Source organism: Rhinoderma darwinii, chromosome 2 (genome assembly GCF_050947455.1).
Source record: "Rhinoderma darwinii isolate aRhiDar2 chromosome 2, aRhiDar2.hap1, whole genome shotgun sequence".
Taxonomy (NCBI): Eukaryota; Metazoa; Chordata; class Amphibia; order Anura; family Rhinodermatidae; genus Rhinoderma; species Rhinoderma darwinii.
In genome coordinates, this window is record NC_134688.1 from 229,570,585 (window position 1) to 229,588,340 (window position 17,756).

Below are 17,756 nucleotides of genomic sequence, written 5' to 3' on the forward strand. Positions count from 1 at the left end.
CATTGTCTTGGTGACGCGTCTTTTTTTCGACATCCAGCCCGACCTCCTTGGATAACGCGGCAGTCCATGTGACCGTTGCAGCCTGTGATTGGCTGCAGCGGTCACATGGGCTGAAACGTCATCCCAGGAGGCCGGACTGGAGGAAGAAGCAGGGAGTTCTGGGTAAGTATGAACGTCTTTTTTTTTTACGCGTTGATCTATATTATGATCGGTAGCGCTGTCCAGGGTGCTGAAAGAGTTACTGCCGATCGTTTAACTCTTTCAGCACCCTGGACAGTGACTATCCACTGACGTCGCGTGGCAACGCTCCCGTAATTATTGGTGCACACACGTAGTCACCCATAATTACGGGAGCCCCGTAGACTTCTATGGGCCTGCCCGTGCCGTAATTACGGCCTAAAATAGGACATGTTCTATATTTTTTAACGGCCAGGGCACCTTCCCTTAAGCATACGGGGAGGTACCCATGGCCAACAGAAGCCTATGGGCCCGTAATTACGGACGTTTTTACTTTCGTGTGCATGGGGCCTAAAATTTAGATTTTCTACAACTATATAGCATATGACTCCTTGTCCTCTTGTTTATATATACATTATCTTTTGGCGTTTCTATTTCATTTATTAAAGGACAGGTGTCGCGAAAAAAATTTTTTTTATATAAATTTGCTTTTAGTGTGTTATTAAAATAAATTTTATTCATTTGTGTTTTACTTTTTTCTTACTTTTACTTCTCTATGGGGGCTGCCATTTTTTTTTTTGCATCTCTTTATGTGACGATTAACGACACATACAGAGATGGAATACGGCACATACATCCCCATAGAGAATGCGAACGGGAGCCGTTCCATTCACTATAGTGTACACCGTCTGTGTGGGAACGGCGCATGCGCCGCTCCCACACAGTCCAAAAGGAAGGTCTTCGGCCGAGCGACATCCGGCGCCATTTTCATGTGGACCGGAAGCCGCGGCCGGACAGTAAGATGAGTTCTTCCGGTCGCGGCTTCCGGACATATGATCAGAAGCAAGGACTAGAAGCGGAGGGAGCGGCGGTGGAAGGAGCAGGTAAGTTATGTTTGTGTATGTTCGTGTTTTACTGTGTGATTACCACTGTATGTAAGCCTACGACACTGTGCATTCGCTCAAAAAATGGCGGCACACAGTGTAGGAGGTTTGAACATTCAACCCCCTCCTTTCTCCTGGCACTAGCCAGGACAAAGGAGGGGGATTAATTGAGCACACTAGAGCGAGTTGTGTCTTCTCCAATTTTGCAGCATAAAGCAATGAGGTTGCTTTACCACATGCCAATGCTGCAATTTTGGGAATTGCTCCCTCTAGTGACCAGCACAGGGAAATGTTATAAATTAGAATCTAATTTATAATATTTCCTGACTTGTGAAAAAAATTAGAACAATGTGTAATTATGTATATACTAACTGTTTAACTAAAAAAAAATATATATATAATTTTCTAGCGACACATTCCCGTTAAAGAGGTCTATTGCCATATTTTGGAAACACCTAGCCGACGTCCTAACTCTGTCCCAGGAGACATATGTTCATTCTAAATATAAATAAATATGCATTACTGCTAAATCTACTTACAATAGGGAGGTTCTTAGTGCACGTTTTTGATCAAAAAGTATTTGCCCACCTGCCACGACAAGGCACCCTCTATAGGTGGGAACCTACGCTGCACATACACCCAGAACTGGGACTAAGCCTACATATATACCTGGGGATGGTAGGATCCAGCATTGAACTAATTAAAATCAGCCAGGGCAGAATGGGAGGAGTGCAAGAACAAAAATGGAGGCAGTCACTAATCCCACGTATATGGATCCCATAAACACAACAAAAAAATTGAACAGCACATTCCAACAAAATGATACAAAACGTGTATGCAGGTGCGAGAACACCTGTGACTGCAAATATACAGCAGACAAAGAAATGGCGACAGCACACTGTGAACACTAATGCCACCTAAGCCACTAAATATAAATAAATATGCATTACTGCTAAATCTACTTATAATAGGGAGGTTCTTAGTGCACATTTTTGATCAAAAAGTGTTTGGCCACCTGCCACGACAAGGCGTTCTTGCACTCCTCCCATTCTGCCCTAGGTGATTTTAATCAGTTCAATGCTGGATCCTACCATCCCCAGGTATATATGTAGGCTTAGTCCCAGTTCTGGGTGTATGTGCAGCGTAGGTTCCCACCTTACAGAGGTCGCCTTGTAGTGGCAGGTGGGCAAACACTTTTTGACCAAAATGTGAACTAAGAACCTCCCTATTGTAAGAAGATTTAGCAGTAAGGGCATGACCACACATGGCGGAATTCCTCCGCAACTGTCCGCATCAATGCCGCACCTAATCCGGGTTGCGGATTACGGCTGCGGATCTGCACAAAATGTGCAGAAAATTGATGCGGACTAGCTGCTGCGGACTGCGGGAAAAGTGCTTCCCTTCTCCCTATCAGTGCAGGATAGAGAGAAGGGACAGCACTTTCCCTAGTGAAAGTAAAAGAAATTCATACTTACCGCCCGTTGTCTTTATGACGCGTCCCTCCTTCGGCATCCAGCCCGACCTCCCTGGATGACGCGCCAGTCCATGTGACCGCTGCAGCCTGTGCTTGGCCTGTGATTGGCTGCAGCCGTCACTTACACTGAAACGTCATCCTGGGAGGCCGGACTGGAGACAGAAACAGGGAGTTCTCGGTAAGTACGAACTTCATTTTTTTTTACAGATACATGTATATTGAGATCGGTAGTCACTGTCCCGGGTGCAGAAACAGTTACTGCCGATCGCTTAACTCTTTCAGCACCCTGGACAGTGACTATTTACTGACGTCTCCTAGCAACGCTCCCGTCATTACGGGAGCCCCATTGACTTCCTCAGTCTGGCTGTAGACCTAGAAATACATAGGTCCAGCCAGAATGAAGAAATGTCAAGTAAAAAAAGCAAGACGCATCCGCAGCACACATGACATGTGCATGACAGCTGCGGACTTCATTGCGGAACTTTGAATCTCCATTGAAGTCAATGGAGAAATTCCGCCATGAGTCCGCCACTGCTCCGCAACAGACAGAGCATGCTGCGGACACCAAATTCCGCTCCGCAGCCTATGCTCCGCAGCGGAATTGTACGCATCGTGTAAACGAACACTGCTAAATTAAAGTGAAAGTCAATGTAGAAACGGCTCCGCTGCGGATTAACGCTGCGGAGTGTCCGCAGCGGAATTTAAGTGCAATTCCGCCATGTGTGAACCCGCCCTAATGCATATTTATTTATATTTAGTGGCATTAGTGTTCGCAGTGTGCTGTCACCATTTTTGTGTGTGCTATCTATCTATCTATCTATCTATCTATCTATCTATCTATCTATCTATCTATCTATCTATCTATCTATCTATCTATCTATCTATCTATCTATCTATCCATGATTTGGTTGGCATACCGGGGGCTTCTGGATGTGATGTGACTTAGAGCTGCAGTGCCCACCACCTGCTGAACATCTACACTGGGCTCCCGCTCCTCTGCACGGTGACGGTGTGGTCGGAGCTTCCCGGGAACTGCAGGCGCGCCCCCGTCCTTGTCCCCGCCGCCCCCTCTCTTCGCAGCCCACGTGAGGCAGACTGCTTCACTCACTGCAAGCCCGGACCCTCCAAGTCATTGAGCGGCCAGCAGCGCCGGAGACAGGAGGAGGCAGCGGCTCTCAGTGTGGAGGAGGCACGTCCCGTCCTCACCCCGGTCACAACGTCCGTCAGTGTCTGTGTCACTCGGCTACAGCTCCCTTGCCCTGTGCGCCGGGTGTGGAGGTGGGTGGCATCCTGAGTGTGGGCACGGGGAGGACGCCGCTGAAGGATATTACTGTCGCCGGTGGCAGCAGATTGTTACAGGAGCGCTCACACAAACTTGGCCACTTCAGGACCAGCGAGCGGAGCTCTGTTACATGGATGAGGGGCGCCTGGTCTGGACGGGGTCACTGGGATTATAGGTCTTTCATTTCAGCATTGCTTTATGCCCTGGGCACCAAGTTTCTTCTCCGCACCTCTACCCAGTCTGTAGCCAGCCGGGATTAGGAGCTGGCGATATCCATCTTCCAAGTCTCTCGCAAGATCCAGACTGATAAAGGAATATGCACATTCTTTTACAAACTTCGTAACCCTTCATTCCCTGCAGTCAGATACTTCATAGACTATATGGCCAGAGGCTTTGGGTGCCTGGACATGGTTTCGGAAAAGTGAATTCTCTTTGGTGGCCTTGGATGATACACCTACACGGAAAAAGTGCTAAATAGAGAGTCTTTGTGCATTTCCGAATAATAACTCAGCCACACGCATGCCCCGCCCCCGAGGAGCGCATAGCGGGATCGTGTGACTGCACACAGTGCACAATGAGGAGCGCCCGATTTTTGAGGTAGGATCCCTCTTTCTTTCATGAAAGAAAAGGCCACGACTTATGCTGTGCATTGAATGAGGTAGAATCAATGCCATGTGAAGCTGGCGACTGGTATTATGTCTCTAAATGAACAATGAGTAGATATAACTAGCGAATGTAGAAAGAAGCAAGCAGCTAGTTACAACCAGAGAGCTTGCCAGTGGAGCTGGACACTGTTTATGTGGCACCCTAGACTAAGGTGCCAGATTGTCACTATGACTGCCAGGAGAAGATGCCCAGGGCTGTTGTGGAGCTTCACTCACTACCAGAGCCACTACAACAACTGCTACATTTACTGCTGCCTTCTGATTCTCATCACTGCCAAGGGTGAGTGACATCTAGCAGTAACACTATTCACAGGCATATGCATGGCATGGGACTGTAACCAAAGGGTAGGACTATCAGATGTTACAGACGTCTTTAATGTCAATGCAGAAAGTTCTTCCATTATTGCACATGTTGCCTGTGCTTGTCTTCATGCCCTGCTTATGTACAGTAATGATCATATGGTAAACTGTATTACATGGCAAATATAAAGTGTGGGTATTCTGAGCGTCCCCTGGCACAGAGTATCTACTGTCACATTGATCTGTCTTGCAGATGGTAGTGGTCAATGTTTTATAGGAGCTGGTGGGCTTCAGTGTTGTGTGCTAGGACATAAACTGTCATATCAACTAACACATGTTCTCTTAATGTGGTCTTTCTGGTAAGGGGGCAACATGTTTGGATGGAGAAACTGAAATGGGTTATGGGATGCCACCTACATGCCATTCTTCCTGTAATCGTTACCCCTTCTGGATTAAGATTAACTCTTTCATTCATTAAATATGATAGTTTAAGGAAAGCGTAGTATCATCATGGGACAACATGATTCAATAGATGGGTCTCTACATAGGGATTTGTGCACTGTTGAGCTTTGTCTCTTCACATCCCCGCTGCCTGCTAATGTTATTTAAAGGAGCGGGTCATGTGTAGCATTGCATACTAATAGAAAAGCAAAGAGTTAATGTGATTACAAGGTCCATTTGTTGCATGATTGAAATGCAAAATGCCATACAGCTGGAAGGGTAGGGCAAACAGTTGGATGGATGCGGAAATATGAAATGTATCCATTTCTACTGATAAACAACCGTTTGTACTGAAATCCCTAAAGCAATAATAATCTAGTTTGGAATTTGGCTAGAGAAAGGCAAGTGGGCATGGATGGCATTGTCTGCAAGTCCTATTGAAGACTATGGGCAGGATGATGTAGTTGCCCAGTTCTGAACAAATACAGTGTATCAAATGTGTGTGTGATCCATATATCTGTGTATTTGTAAATATGTGTTTCCTTATTTATAAATAGATGTTTGTGTCTCATATGAGCCATTGCCTTCCATTGACTGCAGAAAATTGGACCTTTATGACAGTGTATTAAGATTTTCTGTTGCAATGAGAATGTTTGGAGAGTCTAGACAGACCATGAACTGATTCTGGTATATCTTCTGTCTGTTTGGAAAATGTAATTGATTTCTGAAAATGCTAATGTAGTCCCTACACGACACAAAAATCAGACACTCGCATGTCAAGGTAGAATATTGACTCCCTAGGGAACGGCGTCTCTACTGTATGTAATGAAGGGCAAAGACATGATCACTTGTCATTTCTGCTGAGAAAACAAAAAGTGCAATGAAAGGCCAACACGTCGGCGGCATTTGTCCTCTGGCGTTTTTTAGAATAAGTCTGCTTTTACTATTGCGGGAATGAGCAGCTGCATTCCCACAGTTTGCTTCAATTGTTCATCTGTGTTATGCAGGGATCAGCATCCCTATCAATACTGCATTTCTTTACATGGTCTTCATTTCATATTGAATCATTGGTTGTGACTTTTACATGCAGCAAATATATAACGCTGGAAATATGCGCCATAATTATGAACAGATGACGTACATTTCTAGGACATTATTTCTCTTCTGTCTTTGGGAAAGTTAGGTACTGTAGTGTTGTGTCACATATTTATCTAAGGGATATTCCATTACTTTACTGTGAAATATGAACCGCAGGTTACACCTGTCATTGACTCTTCACAAAGAAACAGTTGCATAGCGCTCTTGTTTTCTATAAGTGTCTTATGCCACACTGTTAAAAATGGCGTTCTGACCGATAAAGGGAATAGTCGTTTCTAACTATTTTCCGGACACATGAAGTCTACTGTATTAAGTAGCCATTGATTCGTTTCTTACACACAGCAAATCTTTCTCTTTCTTGGTTCATTGTAATATTACTGACTTGATGTGTGAGTTCAGAATAATGCCAGAAACTGTATAAAATACAGATGAAGCAGAGCTGGGTTTGTCATTTAACTGTTCCTTTTATGACCCTAGTACTCATTGAGATGATTAAACTTAGTAGGTCTACCTGCAATACTCTGAGGACGCATTGGGATTTAAGAATGAGATGTGACAAATGACAAACTCAGATCTGCTACATCTGTACCTAACATGGCACATTACCATCTGGTGTAACTCATAGACATGGATGGCAAGCTATGCTGGTGTTAACATTACTGCTGTATGTTAATGGTGAACTCAAACACGTGAATGACAATATTATATTACGTATGCTCTTTTTGGATCTTGCTGTTACATAGAGAGAAGTATTCTTCAAGGAATCCCTAAAATATTAACTATTTTTTTTAATTAAACCTTATTTATAATGAATTTCTTTTCTGATATAAATTGCGTTTAAGATATGTCATCGTGTAGAGTTTTCCATTATTTAATAAATGCACTTTTATGTTTGCAGTATTTATTTAGGAGTTCTCTTGGGCTCTTCCTTCACTGCAATCATATCCTTTGTCAATAGGGAGCATGCAGGAACTGTTCCCTTGCCCAGGCCCTTTGTCTACATATCAGATGGCACATTGGATTAATTTTAGCCATATTTGCCATTTGTTTTATAGTCGCTAGTACTAAATAGTGTTGCATCACATGTTCATTAATAGTTTCCCTGGTTAGGCTCTGTTCACATCTGCACTAGCTTTTCCGGTTTTCTGTTCCATCATAAGAATATAAAGAAAAATGGAATGTCGGTTTCGTTGTATGGGTTTTGTCGGGTTTCTGTCATGGTTCCACCAAATATGACGAAGTCTGCAACACAGGCTCCAATCGGAGCCTCCAACATAGATGTGCTTACATGGACATACAGGGTAGAGACCCATAGCAACTCCTTGTCAAGTGGCTGTAAAATATACTATACAGTATATAGTTACTGCCGTAAATATAGGTTATGGCTGAGTTCATAGGATTATAAACTAATGATAAAAGTTGCCATATTTCCTGAACACATAATTGGCTCATGGTACATGTACGGTGGCACAAGGAGTCCCTGTGGATATTTACTACAGAGCCATAAAAACTCAGTGTACTGCTGTGTAGTGCCTCCCTACGGCACCATTTTATGGAGGTCTTCTGTCATAGAAGCAATTATTCTAGGTGAGATTATCTCTGTATTATGGCATCTGATGGAGCATTCCACATCAATATCCTCAAAGTTCCCCTGCATGAAATTCAAGACATACAGAGGTATAGTAGTGCCCCATAGACTATAAGTGCCACTTTACAACTTGTATAAAGCCATCATAAGGCCATGTGCAAGAGTCCTTACTTTTCTATGCATATGTAGCTTTACTTGATAAGCACCCGCTGGAATGGGGTTTATGGCTAATAAGTGGCTCCACTTTAACATGTTTCCCAATACACTGTCTATAACGCAGGAGATGTCTGTCTATTGTCTATGGAGGGATTTCACATAATGTAGGGCGCTTTTACTTCTCTAATGTCCTCCGTTTACAGGATCTCCCCCTACTGGTGTGTCTAGTTTTCAGCATCAGTAGCATCAACAGCAGCATGGCAGTGATGCCAGCCACCTATTTCTATACAATCCACTGTAAGATTTCACAGTAAACCAGTCGGAAAAGGCATTTAGGACTTGTTTACATGGCACATTGTTAGATCTCTTCCGTAGTTGGGTCCTTACTTTAGGATGTTGAGGGTAATTTTCATATCTCTAACCAGGTTCCTCTAAACTCAGATGGACTTGATGGAATGTGTTGACCATCATTTTCACTATTCTAACCATTACCTAGAATATATAATAATGTAGCGTCTTCCGTCTTGTCCTTGCTTCCTGGCACAGAGTATATTAGGGTGAATGTTCTGAGGAGACGTCTTGGTTGATTAAAACTATGACTTCATCTTTCCTTTGTTATTTCTCCAGATATGTATTTATCTGTTATATAAGGACAATTGCTTGTTGCAAATCATGTATAAGATACATGAGTGTATTTTTACAGGTCACAGAACCTCAGGGGGATTTCTAGTATTCTTACAATTTATAGTATGTGGTCCATTTTTCCTTATAAAGCACACTTCTTATCTATTTATTAATTGATTTATAGGAAACACACTCATACATTTCACAAAAAAGTTCTGCAGCAGCCGTATTATTATGGTTCTGCGGCAGCTGAGGCACAGTAGTGCATCAATGGATATTTTTTATATGATATCCTTAGATCATATTGTTTTTATTATACCACCCCATGAGTTCTTGAAACGGCAGTATTTGATTCAAATGAGGCAATATTTACAACACTTGGTATGACATGGCATTACTAGTTGGAGAGCAAAATTTTTATCAGCGGCTCATTTCAGTCCCCATTCATCATGTAATTTTATTAGAGTTACTTATAAACGCATTCAATGTATTAAGGGACATCAGTCATTCATTGAATTCAATTGTATCCCTCACAGCACATGTACATAAGCACAAACCCAATACTCTTTTTAATTATCTGTATACTGTGGGGTTTTGTTAAAGAGGTTTCCTGGTTTTATGTAAATAATGCTTAATCACTGTATAATTAATTATGCAAATTTCTAATATACTTTCTCATTTACAAATTTCTAATTTATTAAAAGATGTTTTCCAGTTTCCTGGAGTAGAAAATCACACTTTTTGGCACATGCCATATTTGCGCTAAAATTTCACTCTTGTGATTTTTGAACAGTGGCTAGAAAAGTGGGAGCTGCGGGGCCACCGTCGGTTCAAATGTTTTTCTATAATTCATTCCAGAAATTGTCAAAAAATTGGCACAAGGACCGCTGAACATGCGCCTCTTGCTACATTTTACGCGTTTTACTCCAACTAAGCCGTGATTAAGACTGGCCAATCTTAGTAAATCTGTCTCTTTCTGTTTCAACTTCTCACCATTTTCAAGGTCTTCTTGTTTTCATTCTTGTTTACATCCATATTCACCTGGTCCTGCTCTCAACTGACAGGTGAATACAATTGCATCCAGTTTAGGCAACACTTTGTGAACTCAAGCTCTATTCACATTGGTGTCACAGGTGCCATTTGTACAGAAGTCATGACAGATATGACAGATCCTTTCTAATCCCTTTTGTAACAGACCCTGATGGATCCCATTGACTTATAGTGGGTCTGTCAGATTTGTTTTTTTGTTTACCGGATAGAATAGCACAGCATGCTTCGCTAAAGAGCAACTTTATGGCTAATACCTAAGGTAAGTGTGAGCAGAGCACAAATACATCAGAAAAATAATTCTATCCTATTAGATTGCTACAAAATATATCAGATTTTTGAGCCAAAGGCAGAAGTGGACCCAGGAGGATGGAGAAGTAAAAGCTATTCTTTAATATCTCCCATTTCTTTAGAACCCACTAATGACTGGCTCTAAATTGTGATGTGTGAACATAGCCTAAGGCGCCAGATAAAAAGACGCCCCGTAAAAAGAAGTGCATGTCACTTCTTGAGACGTTTTTGGAGACGTTTTTAATTGACTGTAGAAAAACAGCTCCGAAAACGGCCGTAAAAAAACGCAGCGAAAAAGGCCAGTTTGCGTAAAAAATGGCTGAAAATCAGGATATGTATTTTGAGAAATGTTTTGCTAAGCGTGTGACTGCACCCTTACATAGACTAGATACAATTATAGCAGGACTAGGTCTCTCTGTATATAAATATGGCACAACTGTGTTTGCTCTTTCAGCACCGAATTTCATCTGACTGTGAAAGATTTTACACATGTGCTTCAGAGTATATTAGAAGGTTACATAACTTTTCATTGTGCAATAATTAAAGGGGTTGTCCCCGAATAAAAAATGAATACCTATGTACAGGATAGGTGAAAATTGTCTGATAACTGGGGACCCCACTGCTGGGACAACCAGAGATCGTGAGAACGGGGGTCCCAAACAACCGGGTCCTCCGCAGCGAGGAGGAGCTTAAATGGAAAAGTGGATGAGCATGCGCCCGCTGCTCCATTCAATGTCTTTGAGAATTACAGAAACAGCCGAGCGTGTACTCGGCTGTTTTCGTCAGTCCCATAGAATTTAAGTGGAACGGCAGCGGACATGCTCGACCGCCGCTCCCTTCAAAGTATTCTGTAGATGGGTAACAATTTTTTATTTTAAGAATACCCCTTTAAAGGGTTTTTCAGGCAAGACATTTTTGGCATATCCATACCAAAAGTGAGCCTACCATGACATATATGGCTTATTCGAAGGATATCTTCACACGGCGTATTTTCGGCCGGTTTTTGGGCCGTAAACGGCCGAAAAGTCGGAAGCAGAACGCCTCCAAACATCTGCCCATTGATTTCAATGGGAAAACAGCGTTCTGCTCTGACGGGCCGTTTTTTTATGAGACCATTTTGAAAAACGGCCGCGTAAAAGAAACGGCCGCGAAAAAGAAGTGCATGCCACTTCATGTGCCCTTTTTGGAGCCGTTTATCATTGACTCTATAGAAAAACAGCTCCAAAAATGGCCGTAAAAAACCCAGCGAAAAAAGCGGGTTGCTAAAAAACTGCTGAAAATCAGGACCTGTTTTCCCTTGAAAACAGCTCCGTATTTTCAGACGTTTTTTGGTTAAGCGTGTGAACATAGCCTAACACTAGTAACTAGCTTTGTAAATGTTGGGTGTAACCTACATATTTTAGGTCTTTTTCCTTCCCTCTATTGGTTTCTGTACATCTTTCTCAGCATGCTTACTTAGTGGTTTACATGTTGTGCGTTCTGACATATAAAATATTCCCACCCTGCCTTACACCCTGGGTTCTGCTTTATTGAGACACAAAGTCAGTAAACTGCAGATATATCCCCCCCCCCCCCATCTCTTCCTTGTCTAGCTGGTCTTGCCATAGGCACATTCAGTTGTTGATGTGCCTTTACAGGGTATAATACTTGTTTTGACTAATCCCACCCCTCCAACAAGTGAAATGTAATAGTTCATATGAAGTACCAATACTATCCATCCATCTATGGAAGTGTTAACTGTTTATCAGCACAATAACCCCTCAATCGTATCTTAACAGCATACACAGTCCACTAGAGGCTACAGAAAGCCCACCCATGCTGTTACCCACTGAGCATGTCTAATAATTATTTACAGTTTGCCAATGTCTACGGAAACTAATGTTCTTTTTTTGGTCTCATTTGTAACCTTCCCTTGCATAGCGTATTTCATTGGAAAATGAGATTATGCTGCGTAAGGCTCTGACTCGTTTATAAACAATTTTTCAATGTCGTAGCTCAATTTCATGCCCCAAGCCCCTATTTCTATTTGTTGTCTATAAACAGAAAATGTGTAGTACGGAAGAAATATGTGCTTGCATTAAAATATTTATTAACTGCAGTTTTCTAGAAAAAAATATACAAACAAAAAAAAAAAGTCAATTATTTATCACTATAGGCTGCATAATAAAACTTGGTCTGTGTGTATGGGCATGTTAACACGGCTTATTTTCCATCTTATTCTGGTCGTACTACGCTCCAATATACTCCTTGATAACGCCTACAAACAACTTTCTATTTATTTCAATGGTAATAATGGGGGTGTACGTACGTACGTGCGTGCGTGTATGTGTGTTTTTCTCTCACTTCTCCAGCAGGCAATAAACAGGTCAGTAGAATTCAGCTGTTTAAGTAGAATAGATCTCACTCACTTGGTGACCCTTATCCATCATCTGGGATATACATACACAAAGCTGTTTCCACAGCGACATGTACCTGAACATATTGCTCAGTGATTTATATGAAACAGTAGTTGGTCATTATAGACATACGTAACCATATATGTATGGCATATATCAGGGGATGGAAATGGGTAGGCTCCATAGTTAAAGTTGTCCCACTCTTTAGGAAAAATGTACCCTTAAGCTGGATTCACACGCAACGTTTTTGCTGCGTTTTTAATGGCGTTTATTTTTAATGTATTGTGGTGCCTTTTTTAGTGCAGCCAGATGTTATATTATTGTCCATAGTAAAATATCAATTGCACTACAAACAACTGTGTTTTGGTTTGTGGCGATTCTGAGGCAATTTTGTGGTCTATGGCAATTTTTTCCAAATTCAGCATTCTCTGGGTATGGCATCTTTTCAGGTGTTTTTCCCATAGGCTTCTCTGTAGGACTTCAAAAACGGCAGAAAGAAAGCTTGTACTAAATGACACCAAACGAAAAACGGCGCCTAAAATACCAGAAAAAATTAATGTTCCATTTGAAAACTGCTAGTGTTTTTAAATGCGGTTTTTTTCTGTGTTTGAAGGAGGGCCAAAGGGATGTCCCCATCTTAGCATAGAAGTTAACGGGATTTACGGAACCAGCGTAGCACAGCGAGCTCAGCTGTTTCCGTACTCTTGACCAGCTCGCCAGTCAAAGGCCGGAGAGCAGCAAGAGCAAGAGAAAGTAGGATAATGGTTAGGGGGCCCCGATCAATAAATAGGAGGTGCAGGTCCCAGAGATGGGACCCACGTCAATCAGATATTTACAGCATATCCTGTGCATGTGCCATAAATGTCCAAATTTGGAAATATACCACTTTTTAGAGAATTCCAGAAATAAATGTGTATCGCCTATCCACTGGATAGGCGATAAATGTTAGACTGGTGGGAGGCTGACCACTGGGACCCGCACCGATTCCTAGTACAGGTGACTCTAGTCTCTCTTTCCTATTGTCCACAATGGACAAGGAGCAAGGAGGTCAAACATGTGCGCTGCTGCTTCATTCAACTCTGTGGGATCGATGGAAACAGCCATAAATATTGATATACTGTTTATATACTGCACCTTCCCGTAAGCATACGGGAAGGTACCCGTGGCCAATAGAAATCTATGGGCCCATAATTACGGGCCGTAATTACGACTCGTAATTACGGGCGTTTTTACGTTCGTGTGCATGAGGCCTTAGTCACTTCTTGTAATGATTAGATGCAAGCAGCTGATTATGCTATAGGCTGGGTAGAATGGAAGTAGTAGATTTTCCTACTGATTCTCTTAAAGGCTATTATACTTTAAAGCATTTTTTTTTTATAAAAATGTCTATCAGTGTGTTTGGTGCAACTTTTACATTTTATTAAAAATACAGCTGCCTTTTAGGGCTCATTCAGACGTGGCGGAATTGCTGTTGAATTCCGCTGCGGACAGTCCGCAGTGGAATTCTGCAGCAGCCGTTTTTTACATGTGTTTCTATACATTTTTAGCAAACTTAGTTCAGATGTTGCAGAAAATAACTGTGCAGAAATCAGGCTGCGGTGCAGATTTTTCCCTCCGCAGCATGCTCATTACATTGCGGAGAAGAAGCGGAATTTCACTGCGAATCTCAGCATTTGAATTGCAAAGGCTGAAATCTGCAGAAAGTCTGCTGTGATATCCACAACCTCTGAATTACCTGTCAAATATGAAAATGTTGCTGCAAATTCGCAAAGAATCTGCAGCAACATTTTCAGCGGGAAAATTCTGCCACGTCTGAGCATGGCCTTATATTGAATACAGAGCAGCTGTATCTAGCACTGAATCCTGTATCCGTCAGGTTAGCGGCACTGATGGGTTCAGTGTCAGCGGGTCCTGCGTGTCCGTGACATGCAGGATCCACCTGTTACCGATCATATCTAAGTTCATAATTCAGATGTGATCGATAACAGGTAGATCCTATGTGTTTGACCCTCTGACACTAAGGGCACATTCAGACTTGGCGGAATTGCTGTTGAATTCCGCTGAGGACAGTCCGCAGTGGAAATCTGCAGCAGTCGTTTTTTACATTGGTTTCTTAACATTTTTAGGTAACTTAGTTCAGACGTTGCGGAAAACAACTGTGTGGAATTTAGGCTGCGGTGCAGAATTTTCCCTCCGCAGCATGCACATTTTATTGCAGAGAAGCAGAGAAATTTCACTGCGGATTTCAGCCTTTGCAATGCAAAAACTGAAATCTGCGGCAAGTCCGCTGTGATATCTGCAACGCCTGAATTACCTGTCAAATATGCAAGAGTTGCTGCTGATTCGTTGCGTAATCACCCCAAATCTGCACCAACATTTGCAGCGGAAAAATTCTGCCACGATTGAACATGCCCTAAGCCCATCAGTGCCGCTGACCTGGTAGATTCAGGTCTCAGCGTACGATACAGATGCTCTGTATACAGAATACAAAGCAGCTGTATCCTAAAAAGTCAAAATAATTTGAAATAAAAACTAATTAGAAAGTTACACCAATCACACTGATATATATATATATATATATATATATATATATAAAAATAGTTTTCGAAGTTATAGTTATTGCTAAGTTATATGGCAAGGAAGGACATAGCAATGCTTCCTTTACCAGTCAGTAAATGCTCTTCACTTGTGTCATGTTTTCATATCACCTTTGACAGTTTCTTGTTTACTTAGTAAATATAACTAAAATATAGTCAAACATGTCTGTGACTTGGTATCATTTTCTTTACGCTCTCTTTTTTTTATAGCTCCACTTAATTTGGCTTAAAGTTGATCTTTTTATTTGATATCGCCCCGGAACCATGACATGAGCATATTGGGAACATTATTTATTAGCACTTTAGAATTTATTTAGCTACAACGCTGACATTGTTCACAAGGCTGTTTATAATTTACATAGTAAAGGCAATAAATTGCTGGGATGGATGAATAACTCTAGTCAGGTGGGCATAGTGGATGAATAAGAGAAAGCTTGCAGTGGAGGAATAGTTTACAGCTCATGTAAATGGAACACACTTGGTGCCATTGAGGGTAAATGCATCCCTAGTGATAAAATGGAACAGCATCTTAGTGTACTTTTAACTATAGTAGCAGAAACATAATTTACAGCGGTCAAGCCTTGGACAGCTCAGTTAATGAAATGTCATGTGCTTTTTCATTCTCTTCAGCACCCAGTGGGGCTGTTGTATAAGCATTCAATTCTGCAGTGAAATCCACGAGAGTTGAATCTAGCAACCAAGGAACGTCTTGTGTTACAAATGTGAATCTCTTTCTATGTTTTTGTGAATCTTGTGGGATTTTTTAACTTCCCTTGTTGTCCTTTAAAAATCTTACTGCTAACATTACATGTAAAAGGCATCATTTTTCACAGAAAAACTGGTAGAAATTATAAACATGGGTTTTATATTATTTTAACATTATCTTTCGAAAGGATCCCATTATGCTGAGTAGATTTATTTTTGCTGCACATCCATAAACATCCCCCATCTCAAGGAATGCAACCACAGAGCCCCTCAAAGTAGAAGGAAGACTAATTTTAGTGCCTAGATTAAAAAGGAGAGTCCTGATATTTGTAGCTCGGGTTTGATAAGGTATCTCTAGTACTAGGATTTACAGGCGTTGCATCTTTTTGTTCCCCTAGCCTAGTCTGTCCTTCTTTCTGGACATGTATAGCTCAACACACTTAAAGGGGTTACCTCATGATGACAACCACAGTCAATATGTCCTACATCCCCTTTAAAGCTTACTTCCAGCCAGAAAAAAACTTGACTCAGTACAGGAATCCTCATGGCTAGTAGCTATGCAGAGACTTTCTCCTGGAAGTATTCCATGCCACTTCCATCAACCCTATTTGCTCTCATGGGACTAATATTTCAGTCTATAGTCAAATAAGTCTTCTCCTTCTGCCTCCACGTCATCACATTTTGGCAACTAATAACTGAGATAATCTTCGTTTTTCCCTTCCACTGTATCTATACTTGTAGCTTCAGATCTCTGGTAATCACTATAATTCTCATTCTCATTTTCTTGGAGCTGTGAATAAGCCCAAAGTGTGTGCCAATGCAAGATACCATAAATAGCAATGAATAATGTATAGACAGGTATTGAGTGCTTGCCAGTATACTAATGTATTTCAGTGATAACATCATCAAGGGAGAACGTTACTACATGCAAGGGATTTAAACTCTTCTTGTCACAAAAGGCAATGTAGTGTGCAGTGTATGTGCAGTCTACTGCATTAGCGGGGAAAGGTTATTGTCGTCCAGATCACTGAAAATGCCCCGACCTGTGCGTCAGTGTACTACAGATCAGTAATTCAGACCTATAGGCACTCTATATGCTGCAGCTTGGTTCCTCCATGAGGCACTGTATTCTGCCATAGATGCAATGCTTTTAAGACAAAAAAAACATTTCACGTAAAAAAAACCTTTGTGTGCCATCATGAAAAAAAATTTGTACACACATGTACAGTATGGGCTCATAGATTTCTATAGGCACCATATTCTCTTAACAGCAACCTACCCACCTCTCCAAATCATAGCTTTGACCTAAGAAGTATATATATATATATATATATATATATATATATATATATATATTATTCCTGTTTTTCTTTTATTTTCATGTTCTACAGTTTACCAGATGAGCAGCAGTTGAACATTATAGTCTCACACAATACATGAAAAATGTAGGAGTCTCTGCCTCAAAGCAGCAAATTGATCCACGTGTCTAAACAAGCGTTTTGTGCTCAGTGTTGATACATCGCCCTCAAAATGTTATAGCAGAATAACAAAAAGCATATGTTTTTCTAAATGCCTGATTGACAATGACAGGAAAGGCAGATCAAACTACTTAAATTTCCATATTGCTTTCTCTTTTTCACTTTTGTCTTTGGGAAGAAATTCTTGTAATGTGCCATGAATATTCCGCTATGAAAATGTATATGGAATTTGATATGCTTTTTTAGGCTTTTCTTTTAGTTATTATATATATATCTTTTCACACACACACACACACACACACACACACACACACACACATATATATATATATATATATATATATATATATATATATATATATATATATATATATATATACATAATAATCACTTGGTTTATGTTCGTGGCCCAGCGTAAAAAAAATAAATGCACAGGCTTGTTTTCCTTAGGAGTCACAGTATTGGCTACCAGGTTGTGAGGAAACCCCTACTGGAGGATTCGTGGGTTCAGCTTCCCTCTAAACTCAAACAAAACAAAGAAATATTTCACAGA

At 41.2% G+C, this 17,756-nt stretch overlaps 1 protein-coding gene across 1 annotated transcript in view; it reads left to right on the plus strand.

Annotated features, from left to right (window-relative positions):
• Positions 1-3,599: 3,599 nt before the first annotated feature.
• Positions 3,600-17,756, plus strand: part of TMEM132E (transmembrane protein 132E) — a 378,804-nt gene continuing 364,647 nt past the window's right edge. Inside the window, exon 1 of the mRNA XM_075852911.1 lies at positions 3,600-4,762. Within this exon, the coding sequence (XP_075709026.1) occupies positions 4,615-4,762 (148 nt within the window). The 5' untranslated portion in view covers positions 3,600-4,614. The remainder of the gene's footprint in view (positions 4,763-17,756) is intronic.